Raw genomic sequence first — 22,000 nt, 5'->3', positions numbered from 1 at the left:
GATTTTGTATCGAATGAGAGACCCAACATTGGTTTCAGTTTCATTTTAGCCTAAATTAATTTGTTTTGGCTTGTCGTTTATAGCTTCTTACATTTTTAATTCTTGTTCTTTTCTAAATAGGCTACTGTTATTTTTTTAAGGTTTTGTTGTTGAGTAAGGAGAACTAATATATAGCCTAGCTATGTTTACAGTGTTTATTATAATGTTTATAAACATTTTGTGTCAGCATTAGGCATATTTCTGAATGAAATAATAAAATGTGACTCATACGCAACGGTTTTTGCTATATATGCTATGTGTTGCGTATTTTAACCATGTAGCAAACTTTTTTAAATATTTTAATAAATGACTGAAAAAAAAAAACATTTTAAACCATTTAAGTGATTGTATTAATCGACCAAAAATTCTCGGTTCACAGTTAACCGGTTATAATGAATATCTTTAATGTGAATGCTGATTTTTCATAGAAAAAAAACAATTGTTGAGGCAGTATATTAAAATAAAGAAATCTATTGATCTACAGTATAGTTGTTTAACCTTATCTTATTTCTTAATTTGTCTTATTTTAAATAATTTCAAGTTATCTTAAGGCCCCCTTGAAAGTTAAGCTAAGGCCACCTTAGTTAAGAACCACTGGGGAACCTGTAACAAAAGTTAAACGTCATTAGGCCTATTTTAGGGGGGCTGAAGCTATCCCAAAATGTTCCTAAGCCCCCCTAAATGATAATAAGAACAACAATAACAATTTGATTTTTCAACAACCGTATCCTCATTCATATTTAGACGCAACAAATGATATATATCCAGCAACAAAAAATAGCTGAAAAGTCAGAAGTTGGACAGAAGTACAAAGAGTCATTGTGCTATCAAGATGATGCACCGCACCGTCTCGTTGCATTGGTGTGAACTAGCAGCTTTCAGAGCGCTGCAAGTAACTGGAGGATTCATCTCGTCTCGTCGTTACTCCAGTTTGGTCTGAACTCGCTATGCACCCTGCCGCCCACACACACACACCGATACACACGCTAATGGTGATAGGAAGATTGGTAAATGTTGTGATACAGAGTGAAATTGTACGTTGTTGTTGATTACCTGCTTACCTTTAGCTACGGTTTCTTGAGGTAAAGGAAAGGGGATATTTTGGTTTGCTATGGAAAACTATAGTCTAGCTAGAGTGAACAAGCAAAATACAAGAAATGGTTAACTTAGCAAGCTAATCACAACTCTTTATTCTTTGCCAATAATATAACCTACCTCTATAATAGGCATATTCTAAAACAATATCAATCCCCATAAAATGTTGTTGTCACTGAAAACTAAATGTCATAGGGTCCCTGTTAATGTTATTACCATTGTATCCTTCAATTCATCGAGCAGATGAGATGGATATTCCCACCAAGAATGTTCAAGTTATTGTTATCATTATAACTGTGGTGTGGACGTCTCTATTCTCAGAGAATTAGAACAGTTATTAAAACTTTTTAGCTGTAGTTGTTATCTTTGATGTGAATAGGCCTCTACTCTGATACTAAATGTCCATACTCCATGTGAGACTGAGGACCTGCAAACGTGTGGTGACACTTTCACCTAACAGCATTGCTAAAAGCAACCATTACCAGCTCCGAAACACTCAACAATGAAACATGTAAAGCATATCTAAGACAGCTTTGCACACCCGCACCCACTGATAACAAAGACAAGCCCACTGAGCACAGCAATGAAATGACTGTTAGTTTACTATTTGGACACATGACATGTACTTATGCACATAGAGAGTCAGATGGCAAAACTGGCAGGGACTGATCTTGATTAGTTTTGAGAATGGGAGATGCAGTCACATTATAGAGGTCCCATGTCAACAATGTCCCATGCAAATGTCTCAATGCCTTTGGTTATGGATCCTGTTTGTCAACAAGACTGAATGCACCTCCAGGCTGTTGACAATATGAGAGCATCAAGAATGCTTAAGACAACAGACTGTTTGCTGAAAATATTTAGGGGACATGAAAACATCAAACACTCAGACACATTCGTTTTGCTACGTGTGTAATCTGATGCTGACAGTTACACAGAACTTTGAGAGAAACGACCTTTGGAATAACTTCATTCGGCGAGCAGGAAGAAGTGTTTGATTTTCTAAGAACATGAATTCTTCCTCCAAATAAGTGCATGCACTGTACACACAGAACAGTGAAAAGAAATTGTATAAATTTGCAAACCTGAACAAAAACTAATTATTGTATACGACATAGTGATTTTGTGTGTGTGTGTGTGTGTGTGTGTGTTATGCAAAAAAAAAAAAAAAAAACCCTTACCCTGGAATATAACAGCAATTAAATGTTGAACACAATTTTGTAAATCTGTGAGATCACTGAGTCCACCGTTTTACATACTGATGTGTCTGCCATATTTTAGGCCTATATATCAAATGTTATATAATAATAACACAATATTATTACTATGGTACAATGGTGTTTTGGATTGGTACTAAATTAATAACATGCATAATAAATAACATGTTTCATGTATAGTGTTTTTGAGCATGTTCCATGGTAGCATCATGTAATTCTCTCACTTATAGTCCCATGTGAATGGTTATTACTCATTATATATCTGAAACTGCCTTATATTATTAATATTATTATCATCATCATCATATTATTATTATTATGTTGTTGTCGTCCTGCATTCATGACCCAATTCATGCTTTATATTATGAAATATGTATTTAAATAACAACATGTGCATCATAGTCATTATCGTTTTTGTTGTTGTTCTGTGATCATGACCCAGTTAAATGTTAATACTGTCTGATTGATGCATATTATTACAGTTGTGGGTGTAGTACATTTTGAATCACATTTTGGTGTCATTAATATTACATTTAAAAACTCTTTTTTTATGTATTTTTACTAAGATATCAGGAGTTGTGCCTGTTAAACTTCTGAACTCTGGGCTGTCAGGTTTCAGCGCTATTGTCATGCAGAAGTTGCAAATCAAGTTTGTGTGACATACTTCACCTACGATTAATGCGCCAACGGTGTGAGAAAAAAAAAACTTTCCGATGGGATTTTCTGAATTTATCCACATTATATTAGTCCAAATTAGGTACACGAATACAGGTTTAAATGGTAAAGCTGTTTACTATAATAAAAACAACGTATGGTTCACATTTCGTCAACATTAAAAGTGGCAAAACCAAACGCTCGAAACAGTCCCGTAAAAATGCAGTGGGCCCCGCGCGCCGGTCGCGTCGCGAATTTAACCGAGTAAATGGGGTGTCAACCACTTGAGTTTCTGCACAAGAATGTGTTCAGCTGCTGTTGTCGGTGTTAAACTCTCTATCTGGTCCGTCACTTCACATTAACGTGGTATGTAATACCATACGGGAGTTTGGGGATCATGTGGGAATGTGTGGAGATGACCTACCTTCTCTCCCTGAAGTGGCTGTAATACCCAACAGCAGCAGCAGGACCCAGACGAGCCCAAAACTTCTGTCCGCCTCCATCGATTAGTCCTCCATTAGTTAATAGTCCTCCAGTTCATACCAGAACCCCGTATACGTTACACGGACCACCCTCGTGTAGTTTCGATGCGTTTAAAATACCTGGTTTCGTCTCTTTGTTATTTCCCGAATACCAACAACTTCCTGGCAGGAGGGAGTGCGCCTGACTCTCCAGTCAGTGTGTGTGTGTGTGTGCGTGTGTGTGTGCCATAATACGCGCGCTCCCGCGGAGGAGTGGCAGTACAGATTGACTCCAGCAGTACAGCGGCTCTACTGCAACATTCATGAAGTCCAATTATGGAGTCGGGAGCAGTTTTAACAAGGGCAAGACCAACGCTAGCTGTCATATTTTTTTACTTTTTGACTTTGAAGTTAATATTTCTCCTATTTACATTCAAAGTCTTGATAACCAAAAAGCATTTCCAGCCCTAGAAAAAATATATACTGTTCACTGAATCAGAATCAGAATAGATTTTATTAAGGAGGAGGTATCTGACTTTACGACTGAAGCTTCCAGTGCAGAAGAAAGTACGGACATAGAGCAAACATACAGGAATAACACAGTAGAAATGGAATATAATACTAATAGGCTATAAGAAAAACAGAAAAATAAATAATTAAATAATCTACAGAAGAAGAAGTGTAGAAGGAAAAATTTGTCATTGTTTAAATGAATGTCCAGATAGGGTGAAGTCAGCAAAATTGGGTCACTTTTGGTAAACTGTATTAAATACAAATAAATCTATTCCACCAACACAATTTTTTTTTTTTTGAAAGAATGTTATGCCTGTTCCTGTGTGTGTACTTTTTGTATCCAACTGTGTGTATGTGTGTGTTTAACACATGCTTTCATATTTGCATGCTCATGTTGTATTTGTGTAACACATGCTTTCATATTTGTATGTTTAGTAAGTGCACTTAAAAAAAACATAATATTCCCTCATTTCTATTCTTCTTTATCTATCTTCAGCTAACAGTTTATTGACATTTATTTTTGTAAAATAAAATAATGTGTCATATTAAGCAATGTATTATCTTTTTATTAACTTAAATTTAATTTAATTTAATTTATCTAACATGTTCAGGTTAATTGGGACAGTAAAAAACACATGTAATACAAATTTAAACTGTCGGTTGAAATACTGTTTATATCATAATTTAAATGTTTACAAATAATATGTACGGGCACTGATTTGGTAGCTGAACCAAACCAGACAGTTATGAACACAGCACAGACTCAGTGATGGCTGAGCTCCTGTGGCAGGTTAAATTTCCTCAGCTGGCGAAGGAAGTACAACCTCTGCTGAGCCTTTTTAGCAATGGAGTCTATGTCCCACTTAAGGTCCTGAGAGATGGTTGTGCCCAAGAACCTGAATGACTCCACTGTTACAGTGCTGTTCATGATGGTGAGTGGGGGGAGTGCGGGCGAGTTTCTCCTAAAGTCCATTGTTTTGAGCGTGGAGACACGTGCGGGTCATGTTGTTTACTATATGGGGTAAGTTGGAACAATAGGAACCTATTAGTAAATAAAAAGGATATAGGCCTAGTTTTTTTTTTAAAGGGGGGGGGGTGAAATGCTATTTCATGCATACTGAGTTTTTTACACTGTTAAAGAGTTGGATTCCCATGCTAAACATGGACAAAGTTTAAAAAAATTAAGTTGTACGTTTGAATGAGTATTTCTGTTCCAAAAATACTCCTTCCGTTTTGTCACAAGTTTCGGAAAGTTTTTTTCGAGTATGGCTCTGTGTGACGTTAGATGGAGCGGAATTTCCTTATATGGGTCCTGAGGGCACGTCTACCGGAAGAGCGCGCGCTCCCGTATAGCACAGCACTGAGAGCACAACAGACATTCACTGATCAGAGCTAGAGCGTCGCGAAATGTCACAAAAGGAGTGTGTTTTTGGTTGCCAGGGCAAGACAACCCTGCACAGATTACCAAAAGAGAAACAGCATTAAGGGACCAGTGGATGGAGTTTATTTTTACAGAGCATCAACAGAGTTGTGCAAGTGTTTTTGTTTGTTCCCTGCATTTCGAAGATGCTTGTTTTACAAACAAGGCCCAGTTTGACGCCGGATTTGCACATAGTTTATTTCTTAAGGATAATGCAGTCCCAACGAAAAAGGGTCATGATCGTGTGTTGGAACCGCATGCGGTGAGTAAAACTGCTTCAAATATCTCTGTGTTGTTAACTTAGCTATCGGCGCGTAAGCACATCAAGTAAACAACATGCGATGTTGTCATCAAACTGCACTTTCCACATGTACAGCTTAAAAAAAAAAAAAAGACGACAAAGTGGAACTTAGTCATTTTCCAAAACCGCTAAGCAAATATATACAGTTTCAGTACATACCACATAGAGACTTGTTGTTGTTGCTGATGCTGCTCTTGTTAAATTTCAGCCTCTGGATCTGATTCTGGATCACAAATATACGCTGAATCTGACTGTTAGCGATGGTTTGTTTTGGTTGGTTTTGTCCTCAAGCTTCCAAACGCTCTCAACGCAAAAGCCTACTGGCGCTCGTGATTCTTTAGCTCCGCCCACACGTCACGCCTCCAGCCGGTCGTGTTTTTCCGGGAAAAATCGGTACAGACTATCTTTCTCTTATGAATATAATAAAACTAAAGACTTTTTGGAGTTATGAAGGATGCAGTACTACTCTATAGGTACTCAAGATTAACAGGATATTGAGTGAAAACGAGCATTTCACCCCCCCTTTAACAAAATGTGAACAATTACGAAACAATTATACAATGAAACTACATAAGTACAGTTCGCAGACGAACTTTGAAGTTGGCTTGTGAAAGCCTTGTCTGAAGGTTTGGAATAGCTTTGAAAAGCTTAAAGTTGAATTTTAATTGTTGTAACTGAAGTTTGCAGGAAGGTTAATCATCTGCAGTGAATGGATGTCATCAGAATGAAAGTCCAAACAGCTGATAAATCATGACAGTAATCCACACAACTAAAGTATCAGTTTGAAGTTGAAAATCTTAATTATGAATTAGTTTATTACAAACATGCAGATTTTCATTCACGAATTTAGTCCATTTTGTGGTGTTTCAACTCTTTCTTTAAAGTTATATTTTTGGACCTTTTCTTGTTAGTATAGTAGAGAGCAGGCAGGAAAGAATCAGGTAAGGAGAGTGGAGTGGGACCGGCAAAGGCTCTCGAGACGGGTATTAAACTCAGTTTTTTTCTTTTTTTTCTTCACAAACTGCTATCTGGGGAGTTTTTTTGTTATCTCTACAAATGGCTCAAAAGTCAATAGACTTGGGCACAATTCCAGAGAATGGCATGCATTGCCAAAAGTTTCTGTTTTTCTCACATTGATAGTGAGCATGTTTGTACCCCAGGCTCAGAGTCTGAGATGGAGGCACTGGCAAAAAGAGTTGGAGGAAGAATACACCTCTTTCATTCAGAACTATCCAGCATTGTGTCACCTGCATGCCTTCTTTTAAGTAAACCTTATTCAATATGAAAGTGAAAGTGACATTCAGCCAAGTATGGTGACCCATACTCAGAATTCGTGCTCTGCCTTTAACCCATCCAAAGTCCACACACACACAGCAATGAACACACACCTGGAGCAGTGGGCAGCCATTTATGCTGCAGTGCCCAGGGAGCAGTTGGGGGTTTGGTGCCTTGCTCAAGGGCACCTCAGTCATGGTATTGCCAGCCCAAGATTCAAACCCACAACCCTAGGGTTAGGAGTCAAACTCTCTAACCTCTAGGCCACGACTTCCCTGGTGATCAAATAGCTAAATATTTCATGTACTCACTGGGACTTTGTTAATACCAAAGCTGTTTCTAGATTATGAGAAAAACACCTTTATAATTCTCCTTTAGTAGGCCATCAGGCTCAGAATGTCATATACCATATTATTTTTGCACTAATATTATTTTTGCTAAGTTGACAAAATTTGCAGCATACAGTAGAGCACACAGCAGGGAATACCATATAATAATAGAATCCAAGTCCTTTTCTAGCGGGACAATAATGGTAAGGAGGTAATTCACCCAAAAATGAAAATTGTCACAATTTACTCATACACGTTGTTTCTTTCTTCGTCTTAGCACAAAAGAGAAGATATTTTGAAAAATATTGGCAACCAAAGAGTTTCTGTAAAAGAACCAGTAAAAGAGTTAATATACAACAGTTTATTCATTTCTTTGAGGTTTCTTTATACACATTTGGACCTGTGTACAATTGGTGGAGAAAGGTGCAATACAATACCAAGACAAAGAAAGAGAGCAAGAGAAAGGGACAGATAGAGTGAGAAGAGAAATTGTTGGTAAGAGAGATACACAGGGCAAGTCTTTGTTGAGCCTGTGGATGGCCACAGTCAAACTGGCCACTGAAGAAGAGGGAAATCCTGTGGGACATTAACAATTAGAATACCCAGAAGTCACCTCTGGTGTTTGGCCTTCTGTTACATTACATACAGACAACAGTGTCAAAAAAGAAATAAAGAAATGCTCTTCAGAAAACAACCATTTTCCAGTCCAGGCATACAGTAAATCTCATTCCCTTTCTTTTAAGTTTCATGTTTTCAAACATGAAAAAAACGGTCAAGTATACATTCAGCATGCAGGTTATTTTACAGTTTTAATTTGATGCTTTGATGCATTCTGCTTTAAAAACAAAGAAAAAGGGAAGGTGAAAAGCAATAAGTTAGTACAGGTGATCCATGAAAAAGTTATATTGTATTAACTTTCTGGAATATTCAAGAAGCATCTGTCAATCACCAAAGCAAAAAAAATAAATAAATAAAAATAAAATTATCTCCTTCCTCAATTTGTATAAACAAAGACAAAATTTGTGTCGAGAGTTAGATATTTTGAAATGCATTTGGCACAATGAGACCCCATAGATGTCAATTGTAAAAGTCCAACTACTCTATGGGGATTTTTCATCAACATTTCCATCATGTTTTAGTTTTTACAAACCATACTACATGTCGAAATTTCTCTTGGAAATTTGTTGCATTTTCTGTGGTAATGGACATCTTGCCACAGATGCTGGTTATAGAGCTGTATATAAGTTTCCTTTAAAGCATAATTTGTAAAGTCATCCTATCTGTTTTTCAAATGCATGTTATAGATTGTGTTATGAATATTAATCCATGCATACGTCTACATTTTTTTTTAAAATGGACCTTCGAAGAAAATGTTATTATAATAGTACGATTAAACCCCAAGCTCATATTTATCTGCCTCCACTGTTGAATGCAATACCCACATCTCAAATTCCAATCAACAACCAAAAAACAGAACCAAGTCCCACTTTATTTTCGTTTTTCTATAATCCACTGAACTCAGATGTACGCCACATTAGAAATATCGGTCACTTCTTCAGTTTGATCACAGTTTTAAATTAACAAGCTTAAAAAGTTGTAGTTAGTGGTTAAACTCCCTCATAGCTATATAAATACTGTAGTATTGACTTTCTGCTCATTAAGACTCTCAATAGACAGATGCAGTGAATTGTTGAGTCTGATCAGCGGCCCACGCCATCACCGTTCTGGATACCCTTGTTGCCCCCTCCCCCTCTACACCGCTTTTAGCCTTTCTAAATGGCTATATTTACCCTCCAGGCTGATCATGCTTGCACTCTTGTTCTCACACACACACACACACACACACACACACATAAAGTGCACAAGTGATGATATGGAGCAAAGACATATCAGGCAATCAAATATAATTTTGGCTCAAGTCACAATAACTCTAGAATCTGTAAAAGTGTGGATTCGCTTTCAAATTAAACAAGAAATATTCTGGCACAAGTGAATAAGAGTTTGTGGATGGTGAGATATTTGTGAATACTCGCACATGGAGAAGCCTTGTATGAACAATAAAAAGATTAAAAAATGTAAGGCAAAGAAATACAAGCGTTCTGAAGAGAAAGGGCTTAGTAACATTAATAAAGATATAAGCTGTGGTAGCTGTCAGGTTGCTATAGTAATAAATGTGTGTAAATGTGATGCACTACCGGCTCAAATTGCACAAACTAAACACACACGCGCACACACACACAAATCCTTTTTTTTATCCCTTTTCCATTACCTTCTGTGGAAACTCAATTCTCTGTAATATTTTCACTGCAAAGGCATTCTTGGTGAAAATAATCAAACGGAAATGACATCAAAATAAAGCGCAAAGTGATCAGATATACAAAAGGTTCAAGGAAGTTAAAACCAAAGATAAAGCAGCAACAGAGAAAAAAAAACATGCTATATAAAATCCTAGTCAAAAGGAAAATTAAGTTCTTAGCTATCACATATCATGCCACTCTTTAACTCTTTATGTCATAAGAATCAATTCAGTATTTTATATTTATATTCAGGCAATGAGTAGCTCTGTGGTGCTGATACTAGACATTCCAAGTAGAGTCGTTAAATTAATAGTTGACCCAAATATCATTTACTCAAGATTTTCCTTCATGGAATGCAAAAGGAGAAGTTTAGCAGAATGTTCATGCTGTATTTTTCTATGAAATGGAAGCACAGAGTGACCAAAAGTAAAAGCACCATTTATCATCATACTTTCCATGTCATGTGACAAGAGATTGAGTAGAATATTATTGATAAATAACGTTTTAATTTTTGGTTTTACTAAACAGGGAAAATTAAAGTGTTAGCGCAATTTCAAAACAGCGCAGATGGGTGTGAAAATTTCTGTGGGTGATTAACTAACAATGCGCAAATGACAGAAAACAGACACATCATCTAATTTACACATCGACCAACGGAATATACCAAGTGCAGCGCAAATTAGTGAAGTCACAAATAACGAATAAAGAAATAAAGAAGCCACGGTACGTTGAAAAGAAGCATAGGCCAAAAAATTAAGGGTTGCAAGAAGATTTGATAGAGCTGGTATTGTGGGACTCCTAGTTGAGGATTCCAAGTTGTCTTTAATTTCCTGAAGAAAATAAAAAATAACATGGCTTTGCAAACGATATGTATGACAACATTTTCTTCTGGAATTCCAAATAAATTAATGTGTGGAAAAAAACTCCTCTCCCTTCTCTGCGAGGGCTCCTCCTTGCAACAACAATTGCAGCCATTTTTAAGCACAAAATAATTGAAGACAATCTTTTTGGAGTGTTAAATAATTGCACAAATACCAGTAACTTGACGAGCGCAATTGTTAGTAAATCGTGTTGCTTGATTTATTTGAATACTTTCCACCCATCAATTTTGCGTCTGAAAGGGAAACTCATCCAAATGCATATTAAATAAGTTAAGGTGTAAAAATAACTGCATCCACGCCTTTTCAGTGCTAATTTGTCACTGTGCGTCTTAAGTAAATCCTGACAGTACTATGTAAACACCAAAAAGATGGTTTGCGCTGACACAAGCTGTTAGTAAATCTGGTCCAGAGACTTGAAATAAGGTCTGTTCACACCAAGAAATATAACTATAATGATAACATGAAATATTTTCTCTTCATAACTTAAAATGTCTTGAACATAACTCTACCTTTATCTCATTTAATATATGCGGATCCGAGAATATGCAAATTAGACCCCACCTCCACTCAATCACATGATTTTTGAATACCTGTTCTACTTTTACTCAATTAACTGAAGTTCTAAATGCTAAACGATGGCCAGTAGTGATATTGGATTAATTCGGCCATATGTCTGAACCAAAAACTGATTCCACAGAAGAGGAGGAAGAATGAATTATACAGGGCCGTTTATAAGACACTGTATCAGAATGGTAATGCATTTTATGCATATCATTCTAAAACATCAGACATGTAACAGTATATATCATTAGCCTATGATCCGACTACATGATCAAACAGTTAATAAAATGTCGCTAATGTTACACAAACCACACTCCTGTTCACCGTCTTAGACAGCTACATTCTAAAATCTACATCTTTAGGTAAAAACAGCTTTTATAATAATATAAAAAGCCACAAGATGACTGGATTGGTTACATGTTTTTGACTGCATTTTTCTTTGGTACACCGCAGTTTTAAGGAAAAAATGATCTGCAATGGTGTTGACTGATGAGTTTGCACATGGTTTGGCATATAAAAAACACCTGATAGACATGTAAACAACATTAAAAACTTGATTTTCAATAAAATGCTTGAGCGCTTTAAAGCAAGATGAATTCTGATTGGCCGTCAATGTTTTCATCAAAACAAATGAAAGTGATTCCAATGATATCATTCCTGTGTCATCATTGTTATAATGATGGAAACTTCCTTATTCTAACAGAATTAGAACATTTTCAAACTTCATAGTTATCGTTCTTGATGTGAATAGGCCTATAGAGCACATATAATGGTACTTTTTGTCATTTTTAAAGCTTGTCGGTCAATGATCACCTTTTATTTTTATTATATGAACATTCTACTAAACTTTTCCTTATATTAATTTTCAACTCTAATTTTCATTTGTGTGTGGACTATTTCTATATACAGTTTTTAAAGTGAGTGATGGCTATGGAAAAATGGGTAACTTGATTATGTACTGCTACAACAACAAAGCATTCAATCCATTACAAATCTATGATGGGAATTCACAGAACAGCGAACGAAAAGTGACTTCCCGCAGTATGGAAGCGTTCCCTCTGCTGGTAGCCACTGGTGTTGACCCTAGTGAGGTAACCGCCATAGGTCTCAGAAACCGAGCACACTGCTCTCTCATAACCCCTCTTGACGTTCAGCACGCTTATAGTGAACGGGTGTTTAAAACTAAAGCTCAATCTACTTATATCTCTGAGATATATTCACTTCAGGGACACTAAATCAAGCACCACAAATGTAGACGGATATGAATGGGAGATATGAACAACTTATGTGAAGATATTCATCTGCAAAGATGGTTATTATTCAGTGCACCTTTTTAAAAGAGTGCTGTGATGATAAAGGCTGATTCACTTCTTAATTGAAGGCAAAGCTCAAGTGAATGCAAACATCTATCAGGTTTCTACTACAGTACAGTGGCACATCTTTAAAATCAGCCCAAACAACAACCCTTTCTGTACAATGCAAAAATAAAAAGTTATGGTAAAAATAAACTGTAAAAACAAAGAAAACAATGATATTCTGAACTTCAGCCCCAGGACATGTGCCGGAAGCCACTGCGGTTGAGACATGGCTCAGTCCGGCTCGCACTTGCCCACATGGGAAGGATATCAGAGGAGGGGTTGAGGTTCTGAGACGGTTTCCTCCTAGTCCAGTTTCACTCCAGGCTTCTCTGTGTTGAGGAGGTGAAGGCTGTCATCTATCAGAAAACTATAAGAGAAAAAAGCAAGGAAAACATACAAATGTCAAAATATTTTTTTACGTTGTAAAAGACGATTTCTATTTAAAAATGTCATGTTTATTTCATGGGTTATATGCTATTTATGTAATCATTTGAAATTTAACAGCAATTTCTTAAGGAAAATGGTTTAAAATTAAATCCTACACCAATTTATCATATTCAAATTTCAGTTTTTAATACAAGTGCCAGAATTTCTATTTCTATGGAACCTTGCACATGACACGTGGTAGAAAAATGTAATAATGTGGCCACAAATTAAAGAATACTCCATCCCAAAATGAAAATTTTGTCATTAATCACTTATCCTCGAGTCATTCCAAACCTGCAAAAGCTTCTTTCATCTTCAGAACACAATTTTGAGATATTTTGGATGAAAACCGGGAGGCTTGTGACTGTCGTATTGACTGCCAAGAAACTTTCACACTGTGATTCCGGAAAATACACAGGTAATGTGTCCCGGTAATTGTTCACTGGTAGCTAGATTTAGCACTTTCACACTGCCTGTGATTAACCGGACATCAAGACGTGATGTGTAATGTATGAGTCGAAAACACTAGGCACATTAATTTCACTTGAGCTGGCGAACGATCTCAGCTTCAACGCAGAAAGTTAGGAACTAACTGATCTCTGCTTCATTACAGTTTGCCCATATTTTTTTGTCCCAAACGTTGATCTGCCTTCAAAACACCTGGTAAAAAAGTCAAGTGATAACGTGATCACTACGACAAAGCATTTACGGCATTAGTTCAGGCTTTAGTTCACACATCGCTCGTTCCGGGACTGAACCCGGCAATGTTACTAGGTCCCCGACCCGGGATCAATTCCGGGACGTGTTTGCTTTCACACAGAAGGCGACCCGGCAATGTTCCGGCAATTTTCCGAGTTCATTCCTGAGTTTCAAACGTGCAGTTTGAAAGGGGCTTTATACTCTCAAGATCCAGAAAAGTATAAAATAAATCATCAGAAAAGTCCATCTGGCTTCAGTGGTTCAATCTGAATTTTATGAAACAACGAGAATACTTTTTATACGTGAAGAAAACAAAAATAACAACTTTATTCATCATAGTACCATTCTGGAGAACTTACTCTGAATGCAGGCAGCGTTGGAGATGAATTGTTGAATAAAGTCATTATTTTTTGTTTTCTTCGCGTTCAAAAAGTATTCTTGTTGCTTTCATAAAATTCAGATTGAACCACTGAAGGCAGATGGACTGTTCTGACGATGTCTTTCATACTTTTCTAGACCTTGACAGTGTAATTTACTTGCCAATCAATGGGATAGTCATAAGCCTCCTGGTTTTCATCCAAAATATCTTAAATTGTGTTCCGAAGACAAACAAAGCTTTTATGGGTTTGGAATGACATGGGGGTAAGTGATTAATGGCAAAATTAAGGGTTAAAAGTAACCCTTTATGAACTCGTTCCCACAAGGAACTAAATTATTCCAATTTGTTCACTCATTTTATTGAAATCGTGGCAGCATTGTATTAATTCTTTCCCTTGTTTGAGGAACGAATTAGTATATCGTAGCCATGATTTAAACAAAAGAGGGAAAGTAATCTCAATTCATGGCCACAGTATGTGTGTATATATATTTTTCATATAGCATGAATTCACATTTCTAAAGTAATTAAATATATTTCAAATCTAAATATTTAATATTAAAATTATTCATTTTTTCAATTTTGTGCCTATCTACACAAAAGGAGACAACTTTAGCATAGTTTTGTTCTGCAATGTAAACATGGGCCATGTAACAAACTGAATTCTAAACAGCAAAGAGCTGTCATTCTTGTTTTATAAAGGAATTTTCAAAAGAAAACACTGTATAATGCTACATGTTAGTCATTGTTTTATTGAGCGACAAAGTGTGTTTATTTGGTGACAATCCTTGCTATGTGTTATGTCAGAAGGAACTGATTTGAAACAAAAGTGTTTTGATTATTTTAATGCAGTTTGGACGTGAAATGTCCTGCTGTGCCAAGCTGAAAATTAGTAACAAGAACTGTGTGAAGAGTTTTGAAAATGTATCCCAAGTATTGAGAAATATGTAAAAACTAAAAAACTAAATTAATATGTCCAATTTACATGCTGCAGACACAAGATATAGAAATATATAGTGCATGTGTACCTGTAAAAGAGGAAGTGGACGGGCACGGTGCTGAGGTGCCAGACGGCATGAGCGTCTAGGACCCAGAAGAGAGGAGGGAAATCCAGCAGCTCCAGCAAGGCAAGGCCATGCAGTAAGAGCACCACCATCCCACACTTCCACCAGTACGGCAAAATCCTGCGGTTCAGCCAACACCAGCACAACCACCACAACAGGTTTATCATGCCTGTAACAGAGATGACCAAGATCAGATTAGGAACAATCTGATGGATTTAGAAAATTGGACATTCAACTCTAGAGTCAGACTTATTTTTGCAGTAGACTTTGAAACCAATTCAGTTTTTATCTGAAATAATGCATGCAATTTACACAATAAGAAACCCAGAAACTGATTAAAATAAATACATGAATTAAAAAAATATTAAGTAAATACAATCATACTCATACTGTAAATACAGCAACTTTTAGGGCATTTTGACATGAACTTACACATTATCAGATTATCATAGGCACTGTGTGTAAACACACTGCTATATTCACAACTCTTACCTATGGTGGCATTGGCAGTCATGTTGTACCCATAGTCAAAACTGACAAAGGTCAGATAAGACACATGAGACGTGAAGGCCAGAATGAGCAGAGCTCCCATCATACTGGAGATTGCAGGCCTACGCAAGCCCAATGTCCTGAAACACAAATATTAATCCCCAAATCATCACCATAAACAACATTTAACAAGCACTATATATGGTCAATTTATGAGGATTTCCTGTTCACGTACCTGACACAGCACAAGTAGATCGAGTAAAGAATGACTGCTGATGCACAGAAGTAGTCCATCTTCTATAAAACAAAGAGAAAATCTCGATCAACAATTTTGATGTCACATTTTTTTTTGCCATGACAATCATTCCTCTTTATCCAAGAACTACATAAGAAAATGTTTAGAATTTGTCTCTGAATTATCGGTTGAAAGGTTACCTCTGTTAGATAGGTGTCTCTCGTGTGAAACACTGTCGACCAGAACCATGCATTCAGGGAAACCTGCAGAGAGATGCAAATGTGTTTGAGCACAAACTACATTTACACTTAATTACATTTATATAGCGCTTTTCTAAGCACTCAAAGCAATTTACATTGTATGTGTGTGTGGGGGGGAGGGGGGTCTCCTCATCCCCCACCAGTGTGCAGCATCCACCTGGATGATGGGACCCACACAGATGACCCCCTGTTGGTCTCACTAGCTCCTCTTCCAGGAGCAACCTAGTTTTCCCAGGAGGTCTCCCATCCAGGTACTGACCAGGCTCAACCCTGCTTAGTTTCAGTAGGCGACCAGTTTTGGCCTGCAGGGTGTTATGGCTGCCGGCTGAATGTCTTAGTATGTAGTTTGTAACTTTTTGCTATGAAATGCTATGAACAAAACTGACGATCATGTGATCCAGCATGATTTCAGAATGTTGAAAGTGAAAGTGAAGTGACGTGTGACCCATATTCTGAATTTGTGTGTGAACACATACAAACCGTGAAGACACCCAGATTAGTGGGCAGGCAATGCTGTGGCACCCAGGGAGCAGTTGGGGGTTCGGTGCCTTGCTCAAGGGTCTCAACTCAGTTATGGTATTGAGGGTGGAGAGAGTGCTGGATGTCGGACCTGAGACTCGAACCCACAACCTTCTGGTTACAAGTCCAACTCTATGAGACACAACTGAACGGGAAAGGTCCACGAGCCAGGATGATGTCAAAGCACTGCCCACGAAGTTACTGATGTTGACATGAGGCCAGATAATTAAGTGTTTATTATTAGTGTTCCTGTAGCTCAACTGGAAGAGCATTGCGTTAGCAAGCAAGCTAGCGCAAGGTTGGGGGTTTGATTCCCTGGGAACACATGATCGGTAAAAATTGATAGCCTGAATGCACTGTAAGTCACTTTGGATAAAAGCTTCTGCTAAATGCATACATTTAATTTAATTTAAGTCATTATGACCTATTAATTGATCCAACGCAGAAGAACAAATGTGATCCTGGACCACAAAACCAGTCTTAAGTCACTGGGGTATATTTTTAGGAATAGCCAAAAATACATTAAATGGGTCAAAATTATTGTTTTATCTTTTATGCCAAGAATCATAAGGATATTAGGGGGGGGGGGAGGTGTGAAATGCTCGTTTTCACTCAATATCCTGTTAATCTTGAGTACCTATACAGTAGTACTGCAGTAGTACTCAGTACATTCATAACTCCAAAAAGTATTTAGTTTTATTATATTTATAAGAGAAAGATAGTCTGTACGAGCGGCTGTAGGCGTGTGACGTGTGGGCGGAGCTAAAGAATCACGAGCGCGAGTAGGCTTTTGCGTTGAGAGCGTTTGGAAGCTGTGACATTACCGTGAGTGAAAAAACATCATCCAAAACAAACCATGGCTAACAGTCAGATTCAGCCGTATATTTATGATCCAGAATCAGATCCAGAGGCTGAAATTTAACAAGAGCAGCATCAGCAACAAAGTCTCTATGTGGTATGTACTGAAACTGTATATATTTGCTTAGCCGTTTTGGGAAATGACTAAGTTCCACTTTATGTCATCTTTTTTTATTTATTTATTATTTTATTTTTTTAAGCTGTACATGTGGAAAGTGCAGTTTGATGACAACATCGCATGTTGTTTACTTGACGTGCTTACGCACCGATAGCTAAGTTAACAACACAGAGATATTTGAAGCAGTTTTACTCACCGCCTGCGGTTCCAACACACGATCGTGACCCTTTTTCATTGGGACTGCATTATACTTAAGAAATAAACGATGTGCAAATCCGGCATCAAACTGGGCCTTGTTTGTAAAACAAGCATCTTCGAAATGCAGGGAACAAACAAAAACACTTGCACAACTCCGTTGATGCTCTGTAAAAATAAACTCCATTCACTGTCTTTTTTTTTGGTAATCTGTGCAGGGTTGTCTTGCCCTGGCAACCAAAAACACACTCCTTTTGTGACATTTTGCTCTCGCTCTGATCAGTGAATGTCTGTGCTCTCAGTGCGCTGCTATACGGGAGCGCACGCTCTTCCGGGAGAAGTGCCCTTAGCACCCATATAAGGAAATTCCGCTCCATCTAATGTCACACAGAGCCATACTCGAAAAAAACTTTCCAAAACTTGTGACAAACCGGAAGAGGTATTTTTGGAACAAAAAATACTCCTTCAAACGTACAACTTAATTTTTGAAACTTTGTCCATGTTTAGCATGGGAATCCAACTATTTAACAGTGTAAAAAACTCAGTATGCATGAGATAGCATTTCACCCCCCCTTTAAGTAAAGATCATGTTCTTTGAATATATTTTGTAAATTTCCTACCGTAAATATATAAAAACTTAATTTGTGATTAGTAATATACATTGCTAAGAACTTAATTTGGACAATTTAAAGGTGATTTTCTCAATATTTAGATTTTTTTGCACCCTCATATTCCAGATTTTCAAATAGTTGTATCTCGGACAAAAAAAACATACATCAATGGAAAGCTTATTTAGTCAGCTTTCAGATCATTTATAAATCTGAATTTTGAAAAAATTACACTTAAGACTGGTTTTGTGGTCCATTGTGATTACCCTGCTTGTGTGCAATTAGTGAGAACATTGCAATAGCAAGAAACATTATAAATATTATATATATATGTGTGTGTGTGTGTGTGTGTGTGTACAATCGTATTAGGGCTGCACGATTAATCATACTTAAACATGATTTATACTTCTCTCAGTTAATTAAGCATAATTGTCTGCAATATTGGCCTGCTGTTTTGTTTTGTTTTGTTCTTCATTTAACATTTATCTGTTATCTTGCATTAAGCCTCTATGAACTATTAGGCTTGAACTTCTACAAAATTTCCCTAGTCAGAGCTTCTCTTAATCAATCCCATGCACACTTGCTCCCTCTGCACTGCAAAAATCACTCATGACCTCAAAACACGAAAAAATTTTTTTTGAATATAACAATCTTAATTGAGCTGTTCTGCTTGTTACATTTAATACAGCCAGTTAATGTCCTATGAGGCAACTTGTGCTATATGCCACAACTCTGCAAGTAAACTAGCATTTTTGTTTTTTTAAAGAGAACACTAGTTATGAATAAGAATGGTTGTCAGTACTACAGCAGACAGACACTGTCTCACCAGTGAGAAGGCGGTGATGGTATGGTACATGGGGCTCTGTCGAGGGACGGCGCTGCGGTATCTCAGCAGCATCAGCAGGCAAGCCAGACCGTTGAGCAGAGACGCCAGCGCAGACGCAGGCTCCTCAAAACACAGGAAACGAGCAAACGGCCACTACACAAAATCAGTAATAGAAAAAAAAGATGTAGAATCAGGTTTGAAAATACATCAATGTCTAAAGTGATGATGCTCATTACAATATGTCTCTTTTTCCCCATTGTTTAAGACTAACCTTCCCATGAAACTGTGGTATGCTGTAGCCCTCCGCCTGGTACAGACCCACGGTGGTCCACATGCACTGATATCTGCAGTCATCACGACATGTCCAGCCTGAAAGATCACAGATTTCAAACAATCGATTGCAAAAATTATGAAATTAATTGACACTGATAAAGCAAATATACCTATAATACTAACCAAATCTCACACAGAATTAAAAGAATTTATGCTTAAATATATGTTGTGTCTACGTGTGAATTTCTATACAAATTTCATTATTTGTTTGTAAGAAAGGAAAGTAAAAGAAAAACTGCAAACAGGAGTCCAATATCTTTCAATGCACTTTTTAAAGTTGTTTTTAGAGAATCTACAGTGAAAATGGCTCAATTTTACCTCTGTTCGAACACAAAGGATGAGTCACAAATGCTGTCAATTTAGTTTCATTGATACTAAAGCCAGAATATTCATTATTTCATCCTTCCATATGTGACATTGTGAAACCAATCTATGGTGGTCAGCTGGTTTAACCAGTATCTGGTGTTTAGCTGGTTTAGCAGGTTGGCCAGCTGTTCCCCAAATCTGAAAAGTGACCAAAACCCCTCTAAAACCACCAAACCAAACAAGCCAAGTCAGATACTGTAAGAAAGGATTTTTTTTTTTGAGAATTTTTCTTTCAGAACTTTTTTCAGCAGGGCTTGGGTTTTGTTTAAGTAATGCTTTAAATATATATATTAAAGTACTGTTATGGTACCATGGCAAGGTGATGTAATAAAATTGTATATAGCATGACACATCAAGTGATTGCTGTATTCATTTAACATGGCATCCAGGCCTGCTTCAAACAAAAACGGAATGAATTACTATATTACGCCAAAAAAAAAAAAAAAAAAAGTTCAATGTTCATGATAAAATTTAAGGAACAAGACCTTAAAGAAACAATGCTGTTATTATGGCAAGTGATGTATGACATCAATTTAATATATAATGTTGATATTTTTACAATGAATGTCAGTGTATAAACAAAAAAGTTTGTGTGCAGGTCTTTGCATTTTTGTCTTAATTTTTATAAATACTCGTTAATAGCCTATGTACATCAAAATTAAAATAAAATAAAAAATTTGTTCTCCTAATAATTTATTTGATAATAATATTAGGTCATATTCTCTATTGCCAGCTGTGAAATAAATCAGTTTGCATAATGATATACTAGGTTAGTAGTGTTTCTAGCACAAATAGGTTAGTACAGTACCAGTGAGTGCCATGTATGGAGGCTGAGAGGACTGGAATCCGCGCAGTCGGGCCCCTGTGCAGTTGGTCCGGACGCATTGTTTGACGCAGTCGCGATAGACGGGCTCTTTGTCCCCCTGAGAGGCGCTCGCAGGAGCGGACAGAAGAAGCACCGCGGCCGCTAGAAACATCAGGCGCGTCATGCTGCTGTTCGTCCGGTCATGAGGCACAACAGAGCAACATCAGTCCATCAGAGCGAGTCCAGTGAGAGTCTCATTCGCACAGCATGACAGTATTCACCGCCGCTGTTTCTTTTGCATTTAAACAAAGTGTCGCTTTAATTACAGCCAGGCGCCTCTTTATTCTCTGCCCGGGCAACAAGTTTCATCGATACATCACAAGCGAAATGATACATTTCAAAAAACCCGGAAGTGTAAATGTACGTAGCGCGCATGCGCACGTATCTCGCTTTCTCTTTCCACACAAACACACACAATTGAATGAATGAATAAGCCAATTGCTAAGTATTACGTTATTTTAAACTGTCTTTATTATAAATGCAAAAACTGTTTATATATCGAATATATAGTATTGTGTATCTCTGCTGAAAAAAAATTACTAGCTACCTATTGTTTGGCAGCGCTTGGTAAAGTACAGTGCATCTTATTACATCTTCAACAGTGTAATCAGATTACTGAACTAACTAGTTTTTCAAAGAATTGAATTGCTCAATTACTTTTTTAACTGAACTGGCCAAAGTATTTAAAGGGAGAAGGTTACATGTAAAACCATACATTTTAACATTAGATGTTACATTTTCACTTTAAATCCACTATTGTTTCATATAGATTTGTTCTACGGTTTAAACAGTATTTAATACAATTACATCCCGAGTAACTGAAATTAAATGACAGAAAAAATAAGAGTAATCCCTTACTTTACTTTTTCAAGGGAACAGTAATTAAATTAATTACCCAGTACTGCTGGTTGGTTGCACTTTATAATCTTAAATGAACAGAGACTACACACAACATTTGCATTTTAAACAGACATTTGTCACACTGCAGGAGCATTTAAAATGAATTTCCTAGTGGATGTATACATTCATACTGCCTTCAAGCCCTCATAAATAGAACAAATGTAATGGAAAAATGATGGATGATAGCAGTATTGTTTCTTCATAGCAGAACAATGCTCTTTCTTAGCATATGGGTTGCAATCTTTGAAAACTTCTTTTCACAAGAAAGGATCGTGGAAAGGACACCTCATGTTGAACAACCTTAAAATAAATATTATATTTCTGTATAAGAAAATATGTCAAACTTTTTATGTGCTTAATGACACCAAATAAGCCCAAAATCAAAATATGTGCAAATGTACTATAGCAGAAACATATTCCATGCATACCAAAAAAACGTTGCAGAACATGCACAGTAATAGT

General features: G+C 36.9%; 2 protein-coding genes across 2 annotated transcripts in view; both read right to left on the bottom strand.

The window, feature by feature from the left end:
* Positions 1-3,698, bottom strand: part of LOC113111896 (receptor tyrosine-protein kinase erbB-2-like) — a 32,141-nt gene extending 28,443 nt beyond the window's left edge. The window contains exon 1 of the mRNA XM_026277086.1: positions 3,430-3,698. Coding sequence (XP_026132871.1) covers positions 3,430-3,508 — 79 coding nt within the window. The 5' untranslated portion in view covers positions 3,509-3,698. The remainder of the gene's footprint in view (positions 1-3,429) is intronic.
* A 3,952-nt stretch (positions 3,699-7,650) lies between these two features.
* Positions 7,651-21,010, bottom strand: LOC113111895 (post-GPI attachment to proteins factor 3). Its single transcript, XM_026277085.1, has 8 exons — positions 20,582-21,010; positions 19,346-19,443; positions 19,075-19,227; positions 15,891-15,953; positions 15,691-15,752; positions 15,459-15,595; positions 14,931-15,135; positions 7,651-12,768 (listed from the first exon to the last, which is right to left on the bottom strand). Exons 1-8 carry the CDS (start codon positions 20,760-20,762, stop codon positions 12,705-12,707), a joined length of 963 nt encoding a protein of 320 aa, XP_026132870.1. The 5' UTR covers positions 20,763-21,010; the 3' UTR covers positions 7,651-12,704.
* Positions 21,011-22,000: the final 990 nt, after the last annotated feature.

This window comes from Carassius auratus, chromosome 12 (genome assembly GCF_003368295.1).
Source record: "Carassius auratus strain Wakin chromosome 12, ASM336829v1, whole genome shotgun sequence".
Classification (NCBI taxonomy): Eukaryota; Metazoa; Chordata; class Actinopteri; order Cypriniformes; family Cyprinidae; genus Carassius; species Carassius auratus.
The sequence above is the reverse complement of the archived record's forward strand: the minus strand, read 5'-3'. Positions and strand labels throughout refer to the sequence as shown.

Bases quoted from the DNA above. Each gene is read 5' to 3' on its own strand.
- LOC113111895 (XM_026277085.1), bottom strand. From the start codon at position 20,762: ATGACGCGCCTGATGTTTCTAGCGGCCGCGGTGCTTCTTCTGTCCGCT. The intron at 15,753-15,890 runs GTAACCTTTCAA...TTTGTTTTATAG, and splicing joins GAGACACCTATCTAACAGAG to AAGATGGACTACTTCTGTGC. The intron at 12,769-14,930 runs GTACACATGCAC...TTTCTCTTATAG, and splicing joins GTCCACTTCCTCTTTTACAG to TTTTCTGATAGATGACAGCC.